Here is a 26,288-nt window from a genome sequence, read left to right as displayed (position 1 = left end):
CGGACAGGTGAGAACTGAGAGCAAAATATGGTCACGTGTGCTGGATCTGTTTTTGAAAGGGGGAGGGTTGGGGCTAAGAGAGCCCAGGGACCTTTGTTTGTGTGTCTGGATGTGATGATTTTGCAAGGAGCAGAGTGCAGTAGCTGTCACCTGAGCTATGCCAAGCCATGGTGCAGGCCTCCTGCATTATTAAGGAGAAAAGCTTACTGGAGTAAAAGGGAATAGATGCTCTTTTAGAGGTGATGATTAAGTAGAATCCAGCTGCTGCTTTGTAGTATGAGCGTAAAATTTGGGGAGACCAGCTCACTGCTCTTTGTGTGGTGTAAGAGCAGTGCTAGGTGTAAAGAATTCCTGAATTCAGAGTCCTTGGTAGGAAGTGTCCTAACATTTGTCAAGTCCCTGAGTAGCTCTTATCCATCATATATGAATGTCTGATGCATCATTTTTATGCAGGTTTTCAAAAGTAACGCTAAATACTTCGTTGTAGAGAAGATTTGGAGGCTAATGAGCTCTCCGAGTGTCCCAGATAACAACACTGATGTTCTCACTATAGATTTAGGATGAGTTTGGGTTTGGATCCAGCTCTGAATTGGTCAGACTTCATGTTAAATAGAAAATCTACCCGGAGTGGCATATCTCTCCTTTCTCACATAGGAGAGATGGTTAATATTTAGGTTCAGAGCTAGTATTATTTTTTTTTTTCTGTCTCACCACCTGGTTGCTGCTGCTGCCTGAGCCCTAGCATTGATTCTCTGCTGTATGAGACAAGAACATCTTAAGATCAGCTCTCTTCCACCTGGATTGCCGGATTGGCTACTGTCAACATAGTTAATGTGAATGGAAATATTGCTTACTCTCCATTCCTCATACGCCAACATTGCTTTTTTTTCTTTTTGAAGATGAGCTGTTGTTAATGGCAGAGCATGCCTGTGTCCTGCTGTCAGTGGAGGTAAGGCTGCTCTTTCTGTACAAATTCAGTATTGGATTTCATTTGTCAAATTGTACCCCACTTGCAACCTCTTCCATTCTTGTTCCCCTTCAATCGTAAGGAAGACTGAATTGAGAGCACTTGATTTGAAGCAAGGCAGATAGTTCATGTTATTCCCTCCTTTTTGAGGGTTATGGAAGGACAGACACCTCTCCCGTTTGCCATGCTGGGACCAGAGACAAGGAGGAGACCTTGCAGGATTAACTGATTTCCTTGTGCCTTTTCCTGTACTTTGTGGTGATGGTTGCTCAGTGCATGGGAGTCTGGAGCTTTGAAGAGTTCGGAGTGAACTTGAGAGCAGGATAATGCCAGCTAATGCAGTCAAATATCATACCCCTGGGCATTAGCTGGTTACAACTTCATCACTGTCGTGGACAGGTTTTGTGCAGACATGAAGTAAAACAGATTAGTGATGGTGGGTACTGAGACAAAAAGAAGTAATACTTAGAATTTTCCCCTCTGTTCCAAGCTGACATGGTAAAATACCTGTCCGCTTCCTTTCGAAGAAGCTAGCTGTGAGACAGAGCTTGTAGAGCGAGAACTTCCATGCAGATCAGTAATATAAATACAAAAGAGAAGTCTTGCACTAGCTGTGACAGCAGGACAAACCAGGATTTGGATCTTGTTTCTCCATTTCCTGATCAATTCTGCCTTGACTGGAGTAGTGTTAATTAAGATTCGATATACCCTAATGTGCCTTGCATATCACTGAATGCAGAGGAGGTCTGACAGACCTCACATGGCTGTGTCAGTAGCTCGTGATGCTCGGGAACATGAGGAGGTGGTGAAGAGGCGTTTTAATGTCCCTTTTTCTTTATCTGAGACACTGGGCAGACTCCGCACTCTTCCTTCCTGTTCCTAAGAGCAGAAGTTTCAGTTGTGTAACTTCACTTCACTTGCAGAGCTTAATAATGGTCACCCCATCAGCTCTGTATCCTATGGAGCACTGATTCCCAAAATATTATGGCAGCTGTCTCGAAGCATGTGGAAAAGTGGCAGAGAAGGGTGTAGGAGGCTGGGATGCATTATAATCAACCATCTCCTTTCATAGGTCTCCAGTTCTCTCTGCAATCCTCCTTGGCCCTTACCAGCAGTCTTTTTTGTGCAGTACGTTGTCACCTGCTGAGAAGTCTGCATGTTTTCACCTTGCAACAAAGCATTGTCTGTGCCTTGAAGCCTTCCCTGGGTTGATAAAAGCAGGTCTGAGCGTGAGGCTGTCACTGGATGCTGAGGAGCCTGTTGGTACCTATAAGCTTCATGTGAGCTAACTGGAGATCATAGAATCGTAGAATGGTTTGGGTCAGAAAGGACCTTAAAGCCCATTCAGTTCTGACCTCCCTGCCATGGGCAGGGACACCTTCTACTGGGGCTGAAAACCCCATCCTACCTGGCCTTGAACCCCTCCAGGGATGGGGCAGCCACATTTTTTTCTGGGCAACCTGGGCCAGGGCCTCCCAAACCTCACAGGAAAACATTTCTTCCTAAGATCTCATCTGAATTTCCCCTCTTTCAGTTTAAACCCATTCCTCTTCATTCTATTCCTGCACCTTCTGAGACAAAGATCCCTTCCCCAGCATTCCTGTAGACATATTTTCCTGTGCTCCTCGGGCAGGGTTTCCTGCTGTAAGCAACCTGCTGAGAAGCACCCAGGTTTGTTAACTCACCTCTACCAACGAGCACTGCAGGCGAGGAGTGGCTTTCGTGCAGAATATATGGTGCTTCCAGCTTCTCGCTCACATGTTTTACCCAAGACTGTTTTCAAGCAGTCGTTGCAAGATGCCAACTGGCTGTGGAGAGCGAGGCTGGGTGTTCAGAAGACTTAATTTAGATTGGTTCTGCCTGCACCTCCTTCTGTTTCATGCTAATTGAGGACATTCTGCGATGAAAAATGTTGGTATTAAACCTGTTTTAGGCCCTCTTGAGATTGTCTGAAAATGATCCAATTGTTGACTAAACAAAGGGCAAGGTCAACAAAGATGGACAAGGGCATTGTGGGCTTCTGTTGCAGCACTAAACCTTCAATCCTGCTATAAAATTAGTCATTAGAGAGTTTCCGAGAACTTAACTGATTACAGCTTCTCACAGTCAGAGCCAGGGGGTTTCAAAGATGCAGAGAAGTGAGAGTTATCCCATGGATTGTGATGCTGAATTCCATAAGTGTGTGACCAACTTTATGCAGCAATGCGGTAAAAGAGGGCTAAAGAACCTGTATTGCAAATTTGTACTTAAAATCCCTTGGCCAGAGTTTCCCAAGGTGTCGAACATTTTCTTTTTGATGGGAATTCCTTTTTAAGCTGGGATGTTGCCTGGCACACAGGACAACCGCCCTTCCAATTTAATTGCACGTGCCCATAACTTTGAAGGGTCTGATAACTTTAATTGTACGAGCGATCTTTCCTTGATAACACAGGAGCAAACCGATGCTAGAAATTAGTGCAGCAATTTCTCAAAAAGAGCAGTGTGTAGGCAATGCCTCTTTGTCTCCCTGTCAGAGAAGCCCACCTTTCCTCATACTGGGAACATTTTAACTGAGATGTCATCAGAAACTGAGATGTACTTATGAGTCATGTTGCGAATGCGCCTGGCAGAGCTGCTGTAAAGAAGAGCTCTGAAAGCACATTGTTTCTCGCTTCCCTCTTATGTGCTGTTACTGATGAACACAGTGCAGTAAAACACAGGTAGTGCTAAAATAAAATGGGATGGTGTACAGCTCTTTCAGGTCCTCTTTCTAATCTTTTCCTCGTGAAGGGAAGGGAGTTTTTTCAGGAAACACCAAGAAAGTACATGCTAAAAAAAAATCTTTTTGGAGTTTTGTGGTAGTTTTTCAGTCTTTAACCAAGTCTTCCTCTTTTTCCCCACCAGATATAATAGCTGCAAATCTAGTTTGTCATACATTACTCAATGATAAAAGATTGAAATGTGAAATGAAACAGATAGCACAGCCGAAGAGGGGACTATGCGGTGCCTCAGCTAGTCCTGCTGTTGGCGACTCAAGTTATCAGATTGAGTTCTGTGCCATGCTCTGGCTTCCTTCAGAGCTAAACCCCCATACTCTTCACCAAGAAGAAAACTGGTAGTGATATTGATGCTCAAACCATTTTTCCTCAACCAGTTTTAGGAGACTTTGGAAAAACTGTTAGCTTCCACCTGGTAATGGACAGTCTAATTGAAGAGAAATGGTAGTTGGTTAATTCTGGCCTTGAGAATTTAATCCTGGTAATTCTTAACCTCAAATTCTTGTTGTTTCAATTGAGAATTCATAATTCTCCCAGGGTTTTGCATTGCAGCAGCATATCTGGCAGAGACTTAAAGGCAGCTGTGCCTTTAAAATTGAATTGCCTGTGATGGAAGAAATCTGAGAGCAGAGGAAGGAGACCAGTGCCTCTTGTGCAGCTCAGGCTCTTTGGCGATCTCTCCATAGCTCTGCCTTCTCATCAGCCTAGTCACTGCTCCTTCCCTTTGGGACCAGACTGCAGTGACTACAATAGCAGTAAAAGCTGTCCAGAACTCCCTTAGTGGTGGCATCACATTTTTCTCAACTGGATTCTGAGGTCACCGCTCTGTGCTGCTTTTCCCCTGAAAACTACTGCGCGTGTATAAACAAGCTGGGATTCCATCCTCTTCCAAGTCAAGTGTTTTGCTCCCATGCTGCTGAAGTGACGCGTCCTCAGATTGCTGGGGAGCACATTGGCACTTGGACAGACATCCCCATTTCTGCAGATGACTGTAACCGTGTGAGTGCTCACTGACCTCTGCGTTTCTTCTTTCTTTTCCTCTTTCCTCCTTTTTCCCTCCATCCATTTCTTTCTTGGCCTTTGCAGGGTATTTGCTGTGCATTTGTGTGGTGGCAGCATGTATTTTCCCACTGCACGACGCACCGTAACAAGGTCAGGCATTGTGATGGTACAAGCCAAGGTCTGTCCTTGAGCCCTTCTGCTTGTTTCCCTGTTCTCCTGCAAGTTTGACCTAATATTTTTCCTTAAGCTGCTTGTTTTCTCTTGCTGAAGTACCCTGTCCCGAATTTTGGGTCTCAGTATGCTCTGCTGTCTCTCCCCAACCCCTTACCCTTGTTTCAATGGCAGGGCCATATACCATATGGGTCTGCTTGAGGGATATGGGTCTAATGAAGCTTCTCATACCTTATGATTGTTATTTCTCTGCTCTTTGCTTTGGGCTTAGGCGCTTAAGTGCTCAGACTTCTTTATGTGAGCTTGAACAGGCTGCTGCTTTGTGCAGCACCTTCTGTGCATCAATCCCCTCAGAAATTAGGTTCCACAAGCAAGTGCAGCTTTGTGGTATGTGATGAGGTGGGAAAACGGGCACGGCCCGTACTGTATCCCTATTTGCAGCCTGCCAGCCTTTGTTCTGCCCTGTTGAAGATGTCGCTGCTATTGGAAGAGCTCTCAGACATGCGAGGTGTAGTGAGTGACTTGGGCTTTGGGAGACTTTCACGGCGGATCTGAAAAGCCTCCCTTTCTGCCAACTGGGAACTTGTGTTCAAGACCTGGCTCTCAAGCCCCTGCTTTAGCTACTTCTTTCTGTCTCAGGCTTCAGAAATGAAGAATCCAGGACCTTTTCCTTCCTTTCAGGAATTTGTAGTTGTTCTTCAAGGTTTTTTATTCTTAAAGCAAAAATATTGTGGTGTTTGTTCTTGCTACAAGGTTTTTACCCATTTATCTGACATGTACAAGGTTAGTTTATGCCTGGGATAGGGTATGGTACTAGACACCCCACAGATAAGTACAAGGCTTTGTTTCTCTCGTGTGCTACGGATGTGTGTCTGCAGACTACTTTTTAAGCAGAGCCAGCCCAAAAACTGAAGGTTGCTCTACTCAATGTAAAGATTTAGCTTAACGTAGTTGAAAGACTTAAGTTACAAAGGATCCCAAGCATCTCAGCTTTTAGGCTCATTTAGGTGCTCTGATTTTGAGAGACCAGCTCTTTGGCGTTACCATGGGGGAAAATATTGTTCAGTTAAGGTATTGGGCTGTGGTGGAGTGTGACTTATTTCATGCCATGAGTCATTTCAGAATATCTTGACCTACATGACGAGGGGGATGATCAGGCCATGATGTTTCTGAATGAAGTTGTGCTGCTTCTTCACTGGTGGCTGCAAGTTATTTGTAAAGGAAGGTAAAAATTAGAAGGTGGCTTTTCATTTCCTGATTAATTCAGATTGAGGAGGATTTTTCTCTATGAAACACCCCATGAGAGATGAAGTTTTCTGCTGTTAGCCTGCCTCTTTGCACAGCAAATGAGTCTTTTCCAGGGTGGGAGAGGTTATTGCACCACCTCAAGCAAATGGAAGGTTAAGAGTTAAAATACGAAAGACAAAGAGGGGGAAAGGCCAAGAGACTCTGTGTGAAGGCAGCAGCTCTCTTTTGTCATACTATTGCTCAAGAAAGAAGCAGGAGCAATCTGAATCATCCCAATTTTTCCACCCTCTTGATAATGACGCTCTTTCTCCTTATGCAATGCTACTCTTCCTCCTCCAAAGTCTCTCTAGAGAATTGTTGGATGGAGGGGGAGCTTCTTTGTATCCTCTTCCCCCAGGATAGTTGGAGGTACCACTTTGCTGCTGTTCTACCTTCCTTTTCCTTCCAAGACCCTAAGTTCTGACTTGCGTTCCATGACACACCCTGCATTCACTTACAGGCTCTGTGCACGGTGTGACTACAGCTCCCATGATGCCAAGAGTGTGAAATGCTTATTTTCTTTCTGGAAATGAGCTCTCGCGTGAGTTCCCAGCTGCTGCAGCAGAGTCACTTCTGAGATTGATTTTTATTTTTATTTTTTTTTCCCCCCTGGGAAATGGAGGTGTGCCCTCGCTCACAGATGCTGCGGTTGCGTGGCGTTTCCTCTGACACCAGAGGCTGCAGAGCTGCAGGACACTGCTGACTTCAGCCAGGATTCAGGAGTTTATCCATCTGGCACATTTTCCCGAGGATCAGTACACCTGAGGTGCATAACAGTTAAACCCCCTTACATTCTGGCAGTTCTCTCTGCTATAACAGCTCCTAATTTGCTTTCTCTCTCCTCCCAGTAGGTCTGTTACTAATGGGTTTTGTTTCGCATGTGTTTCACAGAGGTGCTGGGGTTTTCTGCTGCTCACCCAACGCGTGCAGACTTTCCTTTCTTCCCATATGGGAGGATTGAGCTGTGGCTGAAGTGGTGCCTCGCAGGCAGCACGTTGCTTTTTGTGCCTGCAAGTCACACCTTTTCTGGTGAACTTACCTGCCCAGGCTTTCTAAACCCCTTGTTTCCACTGCGTGGGGACTTGAATAAGTAAACTTTTCAGTTACTATGACCCTTTCAGAGGCCAGCCAGCTCTGGTCAGAGGGGAGCCAGAGCTGTAATGATAGGCAGTAGTAAAACCACAATGATGAATACAGAGGATGCTTTGATGGCTGTGGGTGGTGACAGTGTATGACTGTTGGAAGGGAGGGGCAGTGACACTTGCAGCTGGTGCTTAATAACAATCAATATTTTCAAATTTGTAAGATATCATTTTGGAGGCGATTATAAGCCCAAACCCTGGGCTAACACGACTCTTGTTGTAGCTATTTATAGAGCATTGAATTCTTACCCAGACTTTGTGTCATAGTGGGTTGTTCCTTTCTGGAAAATGGACTTCCTTAGGAGATGTTTCCTGTTTGCTTTTCGTTCGTGAGCTGCATCCCCTGCTCGAGCTACAGCCAGCCTCTGCTGTGAGGAGACTGTAAGGTGGAAATGCAACTTAGTCTGAGTTGCAAAGTTGGGCTTTACTGCTTCTCTAGCTGAGGATTAGCTGAGGGTCCTTTATGAGGCTGTTGATGTGGTTGGTTTGTTTGGTTTTTTCCCTTTTCACATTCCCTGTCAATACTTTTATCAAAATACAGACTAAGGAGTGTGCTGCCAGTAAGGGACTTCAGTAGCTCTGTAAAAGAGGAGTTGGGGAGTAGATTGTCCACAGTGTGTGTTTGCTGTTTGTGTTATCTCTGCACTGGATGTCTTACGATTTCTTTTCAGACATTATAACACATTTAGTAGTCCATTTAGTATGCAACAAGGACATCAATCCTTATCCCAGTGAGGGTAACTCAGGTGGTATGGTGATATTTTTCCTTTGTGGTGTTGGATCATGTGTGTAAAAGCTACATTATAACCACAGCTTGGTTATCCCAGTGCTTGGGTGGAGATTGAAAAGCAGATGTGTGTTCACAAGATAGGTTTTATGTCCCTGAAAAGCTTGAAGTGGTGTATTTGAGTATATAAAGTAACAAAAAAACGGAGTGTGAGCGCCTTGATTTGTAGCCACAAATAAGCAAATGACTGCACGAATGCATCACAACAGAGAAAGATAGAAATACGCTTCTTGTAGTCCAAGACAGGACTTGTCTGGAGTATTTTCTGTGTATTCTGTATACTGATGGTCCTTTTTAAAGGTGGTTTGTGTGCTAAGTGTTGTTTCTGTGGGCTGCTGGCTCTCTTTTACTGTTTACATTGCGTATCAGCATATCAGTGGCATACGTTATATATACATATATTTATTCTAGTGCATACTAATAGCAGGACTGCAAAATACTTAATATCATAAAACCCTGTGGGTCTGCCCCATGGTCGTGTGTGCCTGCGCACGAGGAAACAGTAGTGGTTTGGTTTCGCAGAGACCACGTAGCTGCCCTTCAAGGTGTGTAAAGCATTTAGTGTGTCGTAAACTGTTTGCAGAGCCCCTGGTCTTTGTGTACAGTGCTGCGGCGCCTGCTGTGTGCCTGAGCACAGCGTGCTGCGCTGTTGTATGAATAAGCACTTTCAAGCAGTGATGTTTCTAGCCCTCAGAGGCTCTTAATTTGACTGAGCCCTGCAGTGTTTTTCCTGCCTCCCTCCCCGCCAGGATTGCTCACGTCTGTCTGGTTTGCCAGTGCCGGAGAGCTCGGAGAGGCTGCGTGTGAGGGTTCCTGGGCTTGGCTAATAAGCTCCAGAGTGATTTACTGTAGCAAAACAGGCCAGGAGGAGCCTGCAGGACCCAGGAGGGAGAAGCCGGGTGATGAATGGGGTGGTATGAAGTCACGCTGCGTCGCCAATCAGGGCTGGCCTCAGCCAGGCAGGGCTGCTGCGACTACGGATGCCTCTTGATGCTGGGACAAGTTTGACCTTAGGTGATGATTTGATATTTTCAGCCTGAGCTGACAGTGTGCGCCAAAGAGTTCCTAGTTTAGACCCAATCATTTCTGAGTGTTGCTCTGAGGTGAGTGTTCTCAGTAGGGTGCAGACGACTAGCCTCCACTTTTACATTTTTCTCTGCACGTGTAAATCGCTGTCTTTAAATGGTTTGTCTCTATGCTTGATTTGAAGTGTTGCCTCCCTGCCTGTCTGGCTGACCCCTTTCACTCTTTCCTTTCAGAAGCTGCCTCTTCCTTCCCTACTTCCATCCTCCTTATGTCTGATCCCTCCTCCTTTACCTGTGCACGGCCCAGAATCCAGTTGTTTTCCTCCTTTCTCCTGATTCCTGTTAACCATTTGGCTGGGTTGGTTGTGTCACTCTCCCTACCCTGTAGAGCGAGAGGGAGAAGGAGCGAGCAGCACAGCCGCAAGAAGAGCTGCTTGCCTGCTCCCTGCAGAAGCTCAGACCCAAAAAGGAAGCTGGGAGGAGGGTCCTCTGTTCCTCAGCATCCTGCTGGACCTTGGGGGGTGGCAGTGACTCAGGTCTTGTGCCAGATTCTGGCCCTAAATTGGGACCACCTGACTGAGATGCTTTTTCTGCCCATTTCTGGAGGCAGGAGGGAAACCTTGGGAATAGCTTTAAAGTGACTCTCTCGTTGTTCTCATCCTCCTGTCAAGTTGATTGTCTTGTCTTCTTCATCCTCTTTTGACTTTCCCTTTCTCTCCCCTCCCTTTTCCTTCAATGCTGTTGTCTACCGATAGGCCAAGCAGAAAACATGGAGACGTCTGATATGGCGACAGCAAAGGTAGGATGGAAATGCTGCCGGCCTCACTGTGCGTAAGTGGTTTCGCTTGGCAACTTCTTACTTTGCGTCTCACCCTTTTTACTTTCTCGTGACCCTTTTCCCTGATGCTGGTAATTGGTACTAGGGGAGGGATGATGTTGGGATGGAGGCTCTGGGAGGGAGTTATATTGTGCCATATATATTGCTTTTCTTATAAGGAATGAGAAAACTTTTAAAAAGGTTGATGCTCTAGGCAAAGTTTGGTGGAGGGTGGGGGAGAAACAAAGGAGCCTGCACCACAGGGAGCCAGCAGTGTGCCCAGGTGGCACATGAGGTTTAACAAGGCCAAGTGATGGGTCCTGCACTTGGGGCACAACAACCCTGAGCAGCTCCAGACTAGGAGAAGTCTGTCTAGAAAGCTGCCTGGAGGAGAAGGACCTGGGGGTGTTGGTTGACAGCGACTGAACATGAGCCAGCAGTGTGCCCAGGTGGCCAAGAAGGTCAATGGCATCTTGGCTTGGATCAGAAACGGCGTGACCAGCAGGGCCAGGGAGGCTCCGCCAGGGGAGGTTTAGGCTGGACATTAGGAAGAAATTCTTTACAGAAAGGGTCATTGGGCACCGGAGCAGGCTGCCCAGGGAGGTGGTTGAGTCACCTTCCCTGGAGTTGTTTAAGGCACGGGTGGACAAGGTGCTAAGGGACATGGTTTAGTGTTTGATGGGAGTGGTTGGACTCAATGATCCGGTGGGTCTCTTCCAACCTGGTTGTTCTATGATTCTATGATTCTTCTCCCTCTGGAATCAGCACTGGTGAGACCGCTCCTCGAATCCTGGGGTCAGTTCTGGGCCCTCACCACAAGAAGGATGTTGAGGCTCTGGAGCGAGTCCAGAGAAGAGCAACAAAGCTGGTGAGGGGGCTGGAGAACAAGAGGAGCGGCTGAGAGAGCTGGGGGTGTTTAGCCTGGAGAAGAGGAGGCTGAAGGGAGACCTCATTGCTCTCTCCAACTACCTGAAAGGAGGTTGTGGAGAGGAGGGAGCTGGGCTCTTCTCCCAAGTGACAGAGGACAGGACAAGAGGGAATGGCCTCAAGCTCCACCAGGGGAGGTTTAGGCTGGACATCAGGAAAGAATTTTTCACAGAAAGGGTCATTGGGCACTGGCAGAGGCTGCCCAGGGAGGGGGTTGAGTCCCCTTCCCTGGAGGGGTTTAAGGGACGGGTGGACGAGGTGCTGAGGGACATGGGTTAGTGTTTGATGGGAATGGTTGGACTCGATGATCCTGGGGGTCTTTTCCAACCTGGAGACTCTGTGATGCCGGGAGGAGCCGCCTGGCTGCCGTGCGGCCGCTGGGGGGAGCCCGAGGGCAGGCTCAGTCCCTCCCCGCCGGGGGAAAGCCTCCTGGCAGCTGCCCGGCTCCTTCTTTTTATTGGAAAACATCTCTGGGAGTGCCCAGAGTAATTCGAGCTTGTAGATGCACCCGCCCTGCTCCATGAAGCTTCTGTCTCCTCGCTGCTTGCTTCTGCAGGCAGGCTGCAGGCTCTGATTTTGTGTGGGCTGGCGGGCTGGGAACCCGTGGGAATGGGACTGGATGGATGGATGGAGATGCGGTTGCGAGGTGGAGGTGGGAGATGTACACCCCGCATGGGTTCAGCATGGTTGAGTGAGACCTAGGAAGCACGAGACCATCTCACTATGTAGTGGTTGTGTCTCATGGCAGTGACCCCTGGTTGTGTCTTCGCAGCCTTGTTTTCTAGGGTGAGCCTGCTGCCAATGTGGCTTTCCAGGCTTCACAAGTTGAAAGTGTGGGCAATGGGTCTGCAAAAACTTTCATAGAATCACCAGGTTGGAAGAGACCCACCAGATCATCGAGTCTAACCATTCCCATCAATCACTAACCCATGTCCCTCAGCACCTCATCCACCTGTCCCTTAAACCCCTCCAGGGAAGGTGACTCAACCCCCTCCCTGGGCAGCCTCTGCCAGTGCCCAATGAGCCTTTCCATGAAAAATTTTTTCCTTATGTTCAGCCTGAACCTTCCCTGATGGAGCTTGAGGCCTTTCCCTGGCTTCACAACAAGCTGGAAGTGCAGGCAATGTGTCTGCGAAACTTCCCTTGTGCTGTAAGCTCAGCTGGGTTGGAAATTAAGCATGATTGACAAGAGATGTAGCTTGGAAAGAGTGAGAAATGCCATCAGTAGTTCTAAACTTCAGCTTTTGAGCTTGCACTGATCTGGATGCTCTAGTACAATGATATGGCATGCTGTGTTCCAGGGGGAAATGATCCTACCTATGGGGAGAATTTCATGGTTAGTTTTAACAAGAACCTAGTCTAGTTGAAGATGTCCCTGCTCCCCCAGGAGAGTTGGACTAGATAACCTGTAAAGGTCCCTTCCAACCCAAACTCGAGACTATTTTCTCTTGTCCTATCACTTAAGAGACCAGCACCCATGTTGCTACAACCTCCTTTGGGTCAGTCACCCCTGTTACAGTTGGTTTGAAGCCTTCAAAAGATGCTGTTCATTTGGCTGAATTTCTGCTGGGGTTAAGTCTAGGCTAGTGGAAAAACTTCTGAGAAGGTTTAACAGAGCTGTTTTCTCAGCCTGAGTTGATGCCAAAAGTGTCCATGGGATGTAATGTCAGGATGTTACTTCCATGGCTGCTCTCCATTGTGTTGCACCATCGCTTCCTTTTCTTCTGGGGCACCTTTCAGGGTATCTCAAGAGCTGGCATTTCCTCACATGCCAAAGAACAATCCCGTATTTAACACATTAAAAAGCATGGGGTCTGGTCTGTACAATTTCCTAGCTTGTGGGTTTAGACCCAGGGTAATCATTCATCTTCATCTTGAGTTTTTTCAGAGCTGTTAGTGGAATCGGAGAACTCTTTGTCGCTTGAATGCCCTGGGACACCTTGCTTTGGGATCATGACCTGATGCTGTGTCACCTCTCAGCTTGGCTTACGTGGTGCCCTGCTAAAAGTAGGAACCCTTTTATACCCCTGCTCCTTGCAGAGGGGAAAAGCAGTGAATGCTTTAGAGCAAAAAAAAAAAAAAAATTTAAAAAAAAACCCCAAAAAACAGGCCAATGTAAGTCAGAATGCTTCCTGGGAAAGCATGAATCACTTTCTAGGTAATCAGCTGGTGGAAATGAGGAACATAAATCAGAGAGTTTCCTCTCATTGCCCTGACACTGAGAGATTCTTGTTCTCTGCACTGCAAGTGTACGTGTGCAAAGCCCTTGGATTTCTCAGGGTGGAGGGGGAGATATTTAAGCACCTGATTTACTTGTTCCATCTTGATGGGAATGCGTTCGTCTTATGAGCTGTAATGGGAATGATGAGCAAAGCCAGAAAAGATGCCTGTTTACAGCAATGCAGAGCTCTTGGGTAGAGATTATTTCCTTGGTTTTTATTAGATAGCAGGCTGGAATTGCTTGGAGAAGTATGTGTAAGGGGAGAAGGACAATGAGACAACACAAAATAGTTGGTACGTGAATAGTGCTAAAAATTAAATACTGTCAGATGACTTTTAAGGTCTGTACTTCCACCTTTCATCCAGGCCCTGAGAAGGGAGATGGCAAAATGTTTTAATTGCCTGTTTCTTGCCATCTGACCAGAAAGTGAGAGAACACCAAGACCTAATTCTCTACTGTCCATCACTTTGTACAGATGTTCTTGCCTGTGCAGAGGGCATGTAATGCACTGTCCCATCTGGACGAGTAGCATTTAGCAGCACTTTCATCTAAGCTGGAGGTCAGGGAAAAGAAAAAACCCTCTGGTTTTGTGTATTGCAGCCCTAGCCTTTTTTAATTCACGGGGCCTCGACAGTTTATAGTTACTGGTCAGGAAAACATCCGGTCTTTTTTTCTAACTCCTTTTTTTTTTTTTTTCTGCTGCTCACAACCTCCAAGTATTTATTTCTTCAGTTTGAGCGAGTTCTGCATGGTTTTCACTTGGCTGTTTTTAGTGTTTATGCGTGCCGTTTGACTTCCTCGTCCTGACTGGTGGTGGGAGCCTCCCACAAGGGAGGCTGTATTCATGGTACGCTTGCTCTGGACCAGAAGTACTCAAAATGTTACTGGAAGTCAGCCAGGATCCAAATTATCTTAGTTAATCCCTGCTGAAATTTATGAGAACTTTGCCTGGGTGGGGGGGTGAAAGGGTCAGGGGACAAAGCAGGACAACAGATACCTTATAAACTCGCCTTATTGTTATTTATTGGTTATGCTAGGAAATGATATACTTAATATTTTGTAATTAAAAGGACAGACCTTTCCCAAACAAGCCAAATTCTATTGCAATAAGCAAATAATTTAACTTAGATTTTATGGCTCAAAGGGACAGTTAGGGCCATCTGATCTAAAACTCTGTGTGAAGGGTAATTGTTGGTGAAAATATATATATATGGCTTTGTAAACAGGTCAAATACAAATGAGCATAAAGAAAAGTGGTATGGGGAGAAAGAACGAAAAAAAAAACTGGGTTGAGAGGAAAAAAGGTGCTCTGACAACTGAGATATGAAAGGGAGCCGAGCACAGAAGACAACACTGAAAGCTGTGAAGGCAGTTAACAAAAAGGTTATGAAATAGCTGATGGAGGAGGGATATAAAATCAATAAGGAGAAGAGAGTGTAGCTGGAGCAAGTGGAGAGAGTAGTGTGGTGTTTAGGAGGAGGCAGAAGGTGCAGATTGGGTAAAGGGACAGAGGTGCAGTCAGCACCTGCTCTCAGATTTCTTTCTCTCTTTTCAACTATTTATTTTCATGAAACATAAAAACAAACTGAAAGGAAAACCAATGTTTATGCTTTTATTACTATTTTTTTGCCTTTTTTTTTTTTTGCTATTTGTATGGAAAAATAAACTTTTTACCAAAATAACCATGGCTTGGGAAAGTGCTTTTACACGCAAAACGCTATCATCAAAGATAATTTGTTGCTTGTCTTGACATTTATGCAATCCAAAGCAGTCTATCATTGATGCTTAGTACTACAGTGTAATGAATGTGTCCTTACAACATCCCCAGGTGAATGAAAAACCATGAATTTTAGGGTCTACCCACTTTCAAAGCAGAGCTCTGTAGCAGAGCCAAAAATGGGATTGGATCTCTCAAGCCACAGCTCTGACTGTGCTTTTTTCTGATTTCCCATTTTCCCACTTTGTGGGATGGATGCTCTGGATGGAGTAGGTAGATAATTTATCTGGAATTCAACTTGCGTATGACTTCTAAGTATTCTTAGCACTGCGGAGGTGGACAGGGTGGCTGTGCGTAGCCTGTCTCTCTTGATAGCTACATATGCTCTTTTGTTACTGTATTTAAATGTTAATCTTTTTTCCTCTTCCCTGGAGTGGTTATGTGCAGAGGATGGAGAAAAAGGGAAGGGCTTGCCCATACAGCATTAGCTGCCACAGCCCAGTCGATTGGAGGTGGAATTGAGACTGTAAATAGTGGGGTCACTTAAGAGTGGGGGTGACCCACAGTGTCTCCTGGGGGACCAAGCCTTGGGGACTACAAGGATTTCAGAGAGCAGATCTCAGCTGGCTTGTGGCAGAGGTGGCCGCACCTGCCAGACGGATGTTTAAACAGACTTTTTTTCTGCTAAGTTCTCTATCTTCTTTCATAATTTCCAAACCATCACGTTATCTTTTTTTTTTTTAAAAAAAAAGTACATGACTGCTTATCTTTTAATACCTTTCTTGCCTGAGCTTTGATTTCTAAACATGTGACTCTGCAGCATTAGTCTGTCCTAGATTTGCCAAGCTCGCAGGTCTCCTGACCCATTTTACAGCTTTGTGATTTGCTTCCCTCCTTGACAACCTGCAGGCCACGGATGCAAAACATCTCCTGGAGAAAAGCTGAGTCCAAGCCAGGCACCTTATATAGGTTGGACCTGAACCTGGGATTAAGCAGAGCGAGGTTTGAATGCATTTCCCACACCGTTTGTCCTGTGGAAATGCACGTAGCCAGCTTTAGGGTTAATGGTTTTTGCTTAGAAATAAGGAGAAAGGCATGTTGCAAAGTTAATGCTGGAAACAATTCTCAAAGCTGGTGTTTCAAATCTCTCTGCCTGGCGTGGGGCTCTCCTGCAGGGCATTGTCCATCACTTTTCTTCCCAAACAGAGTGGAAGGCAGCACTACGCAGGATCCGGTTTTATACTCTCTGCTTCCTTCTGCAGCAGGCACCCAGGCATGATGGTATTTAATAACAAAGCAAAGAATGCAACATGTCACAGGCATTTGGGGAAGGTATTTGGAAGGAGTTAACACTAAGCTGAGTTTTTTTTTTTCCCTGGAGACTCAACTCCCTAGAAAGCCATTTCAGTTTTACTTGTACAGCTTCTGAAACTCAGCCCCACTGCTGCCATCCTGCTTGCTTTCACCTGCCCTGGAATGACCAAAGCCCTGCAAACATGACTCCCTGCTGAATTCAGAATGGGAACTTTGCTTCTGTCCATCTGTTCAGGGTTTGGAAGAATCAGAAAAAAAAAAGAAAAAAGATGTGGTGCTTTTATTAAACAAAACTATGGAAGTGGAGAAACACACGCCTTGTTGCTTCCCAAAGAGAGGATGTGGGTTACAGCTTCAATGTTTCTTCAGGCAAGGAGGGCAAATTTCACAGAGCTTTGTAAACCAGAAGAGAAGCTTTAAATCTGGTACCCCCAGCACCCTCCTGTCCACTGAACAGCGAATAGAACCGATGTGATGGTTTTACACGCCAAGGTTTTCTGTATGATTCCACTCAGAGACATCAACTGCAGTCATCAGGATGAAAGGGGGAGTATGTGTCTGTATGTGTGGACCTTGAGTTTGGATGCAGAAGACACCTTTAGAGATAATAGAATCTTTCTATTTTCACTTACTTTACAGCTGTCTTTACCACCCTTTAACAGCTGAATTCCTGTAGGGTTCATAAGTGAGACAGTTTCTGTCCCAAGCCCAAAGATGTTGAGAGCTCTCTCTACGCAGCGAGTGTGTTTACCCTTGGCCACTCTCAAGTTTCACTTTTTCAAGTACTTCAGAGGAAATAGTTGAGCTCTGTTATTTGAACCATACTGCCCTATTCTCCAACCATTTGAGTGCCTGCACACTGGCGTAGGAGGCTGTGTTTACCTCCTGCAAGACAAATAGAAAAATTCCCAGAAGAAGCGTACGGTAGAGCAGGAAACAAGGGTGGAGATGCAATAACTGGCATTTCTTCCTTTTTGGTGAGGCTGTGGCTCAGCCAGGAAGAGATGCAGAAGATATTTATTACATGGTGTGGGACAAAGAGGTCTTGACTCTGATATCAGTTATGCTACAAAACTGTCTGAAACTGTTGATTTATGGAAATCACAGAATGGTTTGGGTTGGAAGGGACCTCAAATCCCATCCTGTTCCAACCCCCTGCCATGGGCAGGCACACCTCACACTGGATTAGGGTGCCCAAGACCCCATTGAACCTGGCCTTGAACACCTCCTGGGATGGGGCAGCCACAACTTCCCTTGGCAACAGGTTCCAGTGCCTCAAAACTCTCATCGTGAGGAAATTCTTCCTTGTATCAAGCCTAAATCTGCCCCTCTCCAGTTTATACCCATTCCTCCTCATCCAATCACCACAAGCCTTTGTAAACAGTCCCTCTCCAGCTTTCTTGTAGGCCCCTTTCAGGTACTGGAAGGTCGTTATGTAATCTCCTCAGAGCCTTCTCTTCTCAGTTGTAGAGAGCCATAAGGTCTTCCTTTAGCCTTGTCTTGTCAAGGCTAAACAACCTCAGTTCCCTCAGCCCTGCTCCCTGTAAAACCTGTTCTCCAGCATCATTCCCCCTGCTTGGGCTTCATTCACCCCCTACCCAACGGGAGACATCTCTGAGCCTTTTGCCTACCCTGGTATGTACCAGCTGGGGATGCTCCAGGCTGCAGGGGCAGTGGGAAGCCTGGGCTTTGCTGAGCTGAACTGTGCTGGCCTAAGCTTTGCTGGGCTAGGCTGTGCTGGTCTGGTCTGTGCTGTGCTGAGTTGGGCTGGGCTGGGCTGAGCTTTGCTGAGCTGAACTGTGCTGTGCTGAGCTATGCTGGTCTGGGCCGTGCTGTGCTGAGTTGGGCTGAGCTTTGTTGAGCTGGGCTGAGCTGAGTTGGGCTGGGCTAAGATTTGCTGGGTTGGGCTGAGTGCAGCTGGGCTTGGCTGAGCTATGCTGGTCTGGTCTGGGCTGAGCTTTGTTGACCTTTACTGGGCTGTGCTGAGCTGAGTTGGGCTGGGCTAAGCTTTGCTGGGCTGGTCTGGGTTGAGCTGTGCTGAGCTTTGTTGGGCTGTGCTGGGCTAGTCTTTTCTGGTCTGTGCTGAGCTGAGCTATGCTGTGCTGGTCTGGTCTGTGATGTGCTGAGCTGAGCTAAGCTTTGCTGGGTTGGGCTGGGTTGAGCTGCTCTGTGCTGAGCTTTGTTGGTCTGGGCTGTGCTGAGCTGAGTTGGGCTGAGCTATGCTGAGCTTTGCCGAGCTATGCTGTGCTGGTCTGGGCTGTGCTGAGCTGGGCTAAGCTTTGCTGGACTGGTCTGGGTTGAACTGAGTTAGGCTAGGCTGGGCTGGGCTGAGCTGGGCTGGGCTAAGCTTTACTGCTCTGGTCTGGATTGAGCTGTGCTGGTCTGTGCTGTGCTGAGCTATGCTGTGCTGAGCTATGCTGTGCTGGTCTGGACTGGGCTGTGCTGAGCTGGGCTAAGCTTGGCTGGGCTGGGCTGTGTTGAACTGAGCTGTGCTGGGCTGGGCTGTGCTGAGCTGGGCTGGGCTGGGCTAAGCTTTGCTGGGCTGGTCTGGGTTAAGCTGTGCTGAGCTGGGCTGGGCTGGACTGGTCTGTCCTGTGCTGAGCTGAGCTGTGCTGGGCTGGACTGGTCTGTCCTGTGCTGAGCTGAGCTGTGCTGTGCTGGGCTAGTCTGGTCTGTGTGTGCTGAGCTGAGCTATGCTGTGCTGGTCTGGGCTGTGATGTGCTGAGCTGGGCTAAGCTTTGCTGGACTGGTCTGGGTTGAGCTGAGTTAGGCTAGGCTAGGCTGGGCTGGGCTGGTCTGTGCTGAGCTGAGTTGGACTGGGCTAAACTTTGCTGGTCTGGTCTGGGTTGAGCTGTGCTGAGCTGTCCTGGGCTGGACAGGTCTGTGCTGTGTTGTGCTGAGCTAGTCTGGTCTGTGATGTGCTGAGCTGAGCTATGCTGGTCTGGTCTGGGCTATGCTGAGCTGAGCTTTGCTGGTCTGGGTTGAGCTGAGTTAGGCTGTGCTGTGCTGGGCTGTGCTGGGCTAAGCTTTGCTGGGCTGATCCGTGCTGGGCTGAGCTGTGCTGTCCTGCCGCTGCTGCACATGCTCAGCAGAGAGCCGGGCGGCTGGGCTGCCGGAGCGGGGAGCCCTCTGCGCCTCGGAGCGGGGCTGCGGGGGGCTCTGCGCATGGGGCTGGCAGCTCCCCGCGGGACGCCGGCCGCCGGGGGCTCCTCCAATATGTCCTGGGACCTCTGGAGCTGGCAGCGGGCAGACAAGGGCACGGGCATCGCATTAGCGCCGCTGTACTAATGAAAGGGTTCAAGCTCGCCTGGTAAGCGGAGCCGTGGGCAAGGGGGGCGATGCGATCATCCTCCTTCCCCCAAATATTCCTCCTTACCGAGAAAAACCCCCTTTTGCTGCAAAGATTTCTTCCTTCCCCGAAAATTTCTTCCTTCCCCGAAAATTTCTTCCTTCCCCGAAAATTTCTTCCCTCCCCGAAAATTTGCTCCTTTCCCGAAAATTTGCTCCTCCCCCAAAATTTTCCTCCTTCCCCCAAAATTTCCTTTTCTCCTGAAAAATTTCCACCTTTCTGAAAAATTCCTCCTTCCCGAAAAATTCCTCCTTCCCCCCCCCATCCCTTTTCCCAGCCCTGCGGAGCTCCGCAGCGGCGGGGGGCAGGGAGGGATGCGCTCGGCTAAGTTGCGCTGCAAAGCCGGGAGCATCCGTGTGCGGCTGCGGCTGGGAGGGAGCAGCCGGCAAGTCGCTGGGAATTGATGCAACGACGGGCCGTTCCTGGCCGGGCATCTCTGCATCAGGACTGCGATGCCGTGAGCCTCCATCTGGTCCGGCTGCATCTTCCTCCCTCTTGTCTGGTTGTATCTTTCTCTCTCTGGTTTGGCTGCATCTTCCTTTCTCTTGTTTGACTGCATCTTTTCTTCCTCCTGCCTGCCTGCACCTCCCTCCCTCTGGTCCAGCTGCATCTTTCTCCCTTTGGTCTGGCTGCATCTTCCTCCCTCTCGTCTGGCCACATCTTTATCCCTTTGGTCTGGTTGCATCTTCCCTCCCTCTGGTCCAGCTGCATCTTGCCTCCCTCTGGTCCAGCTGCATCTTCCTCCCTTTAGTCTGGTTGCATCTTTTCTCCCTCTGGTCCAGCTACATCTTTTCTCCCATGGGTCCAGCTACATCTTTTCTCCCATGGGTCCAGCTACATCTTTTCTCCCTCTGGTCCAGCCGCATCTTCCTCCCTCTGGTCCAGCTTCATCTTCCTCCCTCTGGTCCAGCTGCATCTTTCTCCCTGCTGCTGCCACCCCTCCTTCCTCTCTCCTCAGCTTTTGCTATGGTTGTGCATGAATTTGCATCTGTGGATGCACACATGTAACACCTGCACACCTGAGCATCTTGACTCGGTAGCTACGTGCATACAGAGAAAATAAGCACGTGCAGGTTTTCTGGAAGGTGGAAAAAATGTTTTGAATCCTGCGTGTGTGGAATGGCTTCTGCCCTGCTTGTCCTTTAAACAGGAGATTTTGGGGATGCACCTCATTGGCAGCATGTTTCTGTAATAATCTATTAGAGTTCGGGACCCGAGGGAACCAACGGCATCCTGGAAGGTACCAAAGTGCTCATTAATGCTTTGATTATTCCTGGGTGGTTTGGGAGAAAACTCTTCAGGTTTGGACAAGTGAAAAGTGAAAGAAAATGATGTGTTGGGTGAAAGTCAATCAACAGAGCTGCGTGCGTCTCTAATATATTTGCATGTAAATATTTTTGTTGGTCAAGTTGATATTTTCTATGGGTAGGTAAATATATAGGTATGTAATACATGTGAATGCAGTTATACATATCTAATACAAACTTGGCTAACAATGATTGATATGAAACCTTGGGTAAGTCAAAACTACTTTAAATCTCTAATATGTCAAAACTTCTTAGTTGGAATAAATAGTCTTTGGATTATTTTGATGAAATTGATTTACTCAGAACTTTATCAGATGTTAGCAGTTCCACAGTTAATAGTGGAATGTGACTTTGTAATTTGGATTGATATCGCAAAGCAGATGACGAGCAATGGGAAGGCCTGTTTCTTTTATCTTTAATCCTTTTTCTCTGTAATGAAAATGTAAGTAATCATAAAAATAACAGCCTCCTTCTCAAGTGAGCTGTTTTGTCTCAGTATGAATTTAGTGCTTTGGGATCCTTGCCTGTAAAGTATGCGAAAGCAGTGAAGTTATTTTTCATTTGCTGTTTTATTTATTGATGCTTTGTTTATCTTTTTCTCTGTGTAAAAAATAAAAGCAGTAGAGCACGGCACTAGGAAGCATCTTGTACTGGGCCCCAGGGGATGGACCAGAGCCAGAGATGACTCAATAGGTCATCTCTTTTTCTAATTTCTCTAATTTATCTTTTATTTAATTACATTAAAAACCCTTTGAATTTTTCCTATGTATACGTGGCCATGCGTAACACAGACTGTACAAACGATATAGCCGTTAGCACTAGAAAATCTTGCACAGATTATTATTATTGTTATTTAATTAAAAATCTGCCCTCTCTCGCACTGATTTGAGGCTTTACAGGGTATGCAGTTGGGCTGATGAGTTGCATAATAGCTTAGCGTACTACCAGGAGAGCAAAGCATGTGTTATAAATGTCGTGGCCATGTGTATCTGCAAGAACATGGCACCTCCCTGCATTCCCATCTGTACCCAGCCGAGAGCAACACTGGATGTTTTTGTTAATCGTGTAATTGGAGGATGTTTGCATTCCTAGTTCTATCACAGCATTTATAACTAGGAAGGCTGAAGCCAGCCTGTTAATTTTGTCAGATTTCATCGCTAAGCGAGCGAGGCGGGTAAATTCAGGAGCTGGATGGGGACATAAGAAGATTACTCATGTGCTGGATGAAATCCTAGCAGCGTTTCAGCAGGTGACGCTCTTCTCTCTGGGTTTCCTCCATCTCTTGGCAAGGTCCAGGGGGACAGGGGAGGGCACTGTGCTGTCCTGGGTGTGTGTGTCCTGGTAGGGAGTGCCAAAAAGGTCGCGATGGGTTCCCCTGGCTCTCCTGGAAGCACTTGAGGAGTGCTAACCAACCTCTGCTTGGGCTACATCTTCAGCATCGCCCCTTCATCTTCCTTTGAACCCTAAAGTCAAATATTCCAATTGCTTGCATTATTTAATAAAATATATATGTCATTTTTAATCTTTACAGTAGTTGCTCTGTTCTCTCTATAGGATGTTTACAGGCAGTTTTACTTATTTAATGGTGCTGCAATATCCAGGCACAGAAGGGTGAGTTTAGGATGCTCTTTCAAGTCCAGTTTTGCCCAAGTAGATGTGTTTGTCGCTATTGGACTGATAGACAATGTTCTAGAGGAGCACAGGTCTGAGTATAGAACACAGAGTTTCCATGCACTCTGCTGTTCATCAGCCTTGGTGCATTAATGTGGGTTGTACGGCCTCTAATATCGTCAGTGAAATGGCTTTACAGGGTTAGCTTTTGTCTAAAGAAAGAGACAAGACAAATCCTTTGGTCCTCGCTGTAGAAGCGGCAATTCCAGTTCTGGATGGCACTGCTGGGGTTAATGCCGATTTCCTTATGGAGCCACTCTGAGAAAGACACATGATTTTGTTCTGTACCAGGAAGGGCAGTAGCACAGGGACAGAACGCTGTCAGCAGGAGCAGCCTCCTCTCACCGTTAGGAAGAGGACTCAGGTTTTAGACCACCCATTCATCTCGTGCTGTTAGATTGCACACAAGAACATAGGGCATTTTCTAGGGGAACCTCTGGCCACCTCTGAGCGTCAGTGCAAGCCTGTTTTGGCACAGGGCACTCTGCTGATCTCTAATATGATGTCATGCATTTTTGCTGTAACGCCACCTAATTGTGCCCAAAATGATCTCATCACCATCTGGTGTCATATCGCAGCATAACTACACGCTGTGGAGTCATGAGGTGGTCACGGCACGCTGCGGCACAGCAGAATCCCCATGGGCAACCACCGTAGCGCTAGGACATCAAAATGTGACTGTACTGTACCATGATGCCAGGTCCTGATGTACCAGCCCAGCATCACGCCGTTAGGGTACAACATCCCAGCATCAGAAATGAGTCTGCAGTCCCTAGGATGTTGTTAATATCGTATGGCAACATGCAGTTCATAGAATCATACAATAACTAGGTTGGAGAAGACCTATGAGATCATTGAGTCCAACCATACCTGTCTCATCAGGGCCCAGTATCTTGGTTTAACAGCTCATCTTCACGTCACAGTGTAATATTTTAATACCGTTGTGTACCTCTTTATGTTGTGACGTGGCGTTATGCCAAAGAACTTTTGCTTCCAGTCTTAGATCACCGTTATCTCCTAGACCCTTAGGGATTACAATGAGCCAGGCCTGGAGCTTTAAATTTCAGAAAGCCAGAAACCATGACTGCAGGGCAGGTAGTCAGGCTTCTCCTCTCCTCAAATCTCAGCAGTGTTGCTTGCCGTTAGCATTCTGCCTTGTTAGGAGTTTTGGGGAGCTTAGGATTCAGCACAGATGGGTACTAAATTGGATCTTTAATATAAAAAATGAGACTCAAATGACTGACGAGCCTTGCGGGGACAGAAGCAAGCTGGTAGCTCAACTTGATGTCCCATAAATGGGATCCTGAACAAAACTCTGCTCATCTGTTTTTCCTTCTTTTGTGGTTCCTTCTGCATTGCTTGTGCTGCTTTGTTGACTGGAATATTTCTGAGCCGCAGAACCTGCTATGTGGAACCTACAGAGAAAATAAGGGCCAAAGGCTCTACTAAAAATAAATCTGCAATTCATTTTTCTGCTAGTGCCTGTGGGTGAGAAAAAAAAAAAAATCTCAATGTTCCAACACCCTACTTATCTGAAGGAAGGATCTATTATGTAGTTGTGGGGGTGGGATGGGAACTAGGTAGGGTTACAGAACAGCAGAGCTAAAATTAGAAGTTGTTTGATGTCAGGGAGCAGTGCAGATTAACATGAGGCAGATTCAGCTATGTGCGCTGTAAGGCTGCAACTCAAGGAGTTCTGTGTATCTGGATCAGGGCCCTTTCCATTGGTTCGTCAGCATCTCAGGGCCACGAGTACATAAGAAGGGAGGGAGGGGGTTCATGAGCTACCACCTTAGTCCTACGTGGCTCTGTGCTTCCAGTCTAGACTGGCGACCTCTTTGAAGTCCAAAATAACAGGCTAGTGAAAAAGGGACAGGAGGAATGCGTTCTGCCCTCAGTTGTGGAGAATTAGTACTTGCTGTAATGCAGAAAGGTGACAAATGTGGGTGTTTGGACCTCTTGCCTCCTTAATTACATAGTGAAATGATGAAGTCGTTCAGATCGCTTTCGATTTCATATCAATACTGCCGAGACTTAAGGAGGTACTGCGTGCTGTGAAAATGAACTTTGCTCTATTGCATTGCAAGTGAAAGATGAATTTCCAAATCGATCCTTCCCCAATTTTTTTGGAGTGGGCTAGCAGAATAGTCCCATTGCACTTATATAATTGTGCTGTTGTGCATGTTGTGCTGTTCGACCTTCACGTTCCAGGTTGCAATGTGATGTTTCAATGTTCTTTCTTCCTTCCTCTGTCTTCATTGATTCTTCTGTATCTACATCTTTCTTCTTTGTGCTTTTTATTCTAAAGAAAGAAATAGGTGCTCATAATCTGCCGCTAAAAACCATCAAAGCTGACCCATATACATATAAATACGGTTCTAGCCTTTTGAGGAGAAGAGGCTTTCACTCCATATAAGTTCTGCAAATGGATCTTAGCAATCAGAACGTTCCCATTTGCTGTCGATGTGGTAGGAAGAGGAAACCATATCGATTGGTCACTCATCCCTCACTGCATTCAGAATCATGGTGTGGGTTGGAAGGGACCTTAAAGATCATCCAGTCCCAACCCCCCTGCCATATTCTGAACGTATTGAGTGAACCTCTGGCCATAAAGTGTAGGTTTTGTCCTCTCTCTCTCCACAGGAAGAAATGCTGTGATATTGTGTAAGGTGGCCAGAAGAACAGCTTTGAGAGCACTATTGGTAGATGTATTTTGCAAGTGGTTTCATAGTACAATGATGTGGTTAGTAGCAGGTTATGTCCTAATTTATTTGGGCTTTTCAGTAGTGGGAAGAGATAGTAAACAGGAGCCCAGTCCAAGTGCGCTAATGTCATGGGAAAATCTGGCATACAATTCTGTACTTACAGAATCATAGAATGTGCTGAGTTGGAAGGGACCCACAAGGATCATCGAGTCCAGCTCCTGTCCCTGCCCAGGACACCCCAGCATTCACACTGCGGGGCTGAGGCATTGGCCAAACACTTCTGGAATATTGTCAGGCTTGGTGCCTTGACTGCTTCCCTGGGAGCTGTTCCAGGGCTTCACCACCCTCTGGGTGAAGAACCTTTTCCTAATGTCCAACCTGACCCTCCTCTGGTGCATCTTCCTGCCATTCCCACCCATCCTGTCACTGGTTGCCAGAAAAGAACTCAGCACCTGCTCCTCCTCCTCCCCTTGTGAGGAAGCTGCAGACCGTGATGAGATCTCCCCTCAGTCTCCTCTTCTTCTGGCTGAACAGTCCAAGTGACTTCAGCTGCTCCTCATACAGCTTCCCCTCTAAACCCTTCACCAACTCTGTGCCCTCCTCTGGACGCTCTCCAGCAGCTTTAGAACCTTTTTCTACTGTGGTGCCCAAAACTGCACCCAGAGCTGAAGGTGAGGCCACACCAGCCAAGCCAGAGACAGAACTAAGATTGGCTCATTACCAGATTTTGTCCTGGACCACGCGCTGCCACGCTGAATGAATCCCTTCAGCAGTAATGTGGTACAAAGTACAAATAAAAAAAAAAAAAAGAAAATTATAGTGGAAGAAGACTATATGAAAAACAGAGTCATTATGAAGCCCTTGAGCTGAGATTTGGTTTGCTGTAACTTTGTGTGATGACAGACTGGTGAAAGTACCCTTTCAGTGCTTTTTTGTTTGTTATGTGGTATGCTTTTGGCATCAATTTTTGGTTTAAAACCAGATAAACATCCATCATTTTGTTCTTTAATATATTTGTGCTTACTGCAACCTCTCTGAGGGCAGCTAGTCAGAATCTGAGTTCTTGACTTACGCCATGAAGATGCTGCACTTTGCAGAGCTGGCTGCACAATCTCTCCTTTGG

The 26,288-nt window shown here is 46.8% G+C and overlaps 1 protein-coding gene across 17 annotated transcripts in view; it reads left to right on the top strand.

The window, feature by feature from the left end:
* GRAMD1B (GRAM domain containing 1B) overlaps nt 1-26,288 on the top strand; it is a 127,150-nt gene that overhangs the window by 35,173 nt on the left and 65,689 nt on the right. The window contains exon 1 of one of the 17 annotated variants that reach the window (XM_069876493.1): nt 9,915-9,936. The exons of 14 other annotated variants lie outside the window; for them this stretch is intronic. Coding sequence is in view for 1 of the 3 variants with exons in the window: in XM_069876494.1 (XP_069732595.1) it covers nt 19,421-19,443 (23 nt within the window). In the remaining 2 variants the exon portion in view is untranslated. Of the gene's footprint in view, nt 1-9,914; nt 9,937-19,225; nt 19,444-20,700; nt 20,723-26,288 lie in introns of those variants that run through there. 2 more of the 17 variants (XM_069876494.1, XM_069876499.1) reach the window with 2 other exon arrangements.

The sequence above is a fragment of the Phaenicophaeus curvirostris genome, chromosome 25, assembly GCF_032191515.1.
Source record: "Phaenicophaeus curvirostris isolate KB17595 chromosome 25, BPBGC_Pcur_1.0, whole genome shotgun sequence".
Lineage (NCBI taxonomy): Eukaryota > Metazoa > Chordata > Aves > Cuculiformes > Cuculidae > Phaenicophaeus > Phaenicophaeus curvirostris.
The sequence above is the reverse complement of the archived record's forward strand: the minus strand, read 5'-3'. Positions and strand labels throughout refer to the sequence as shown.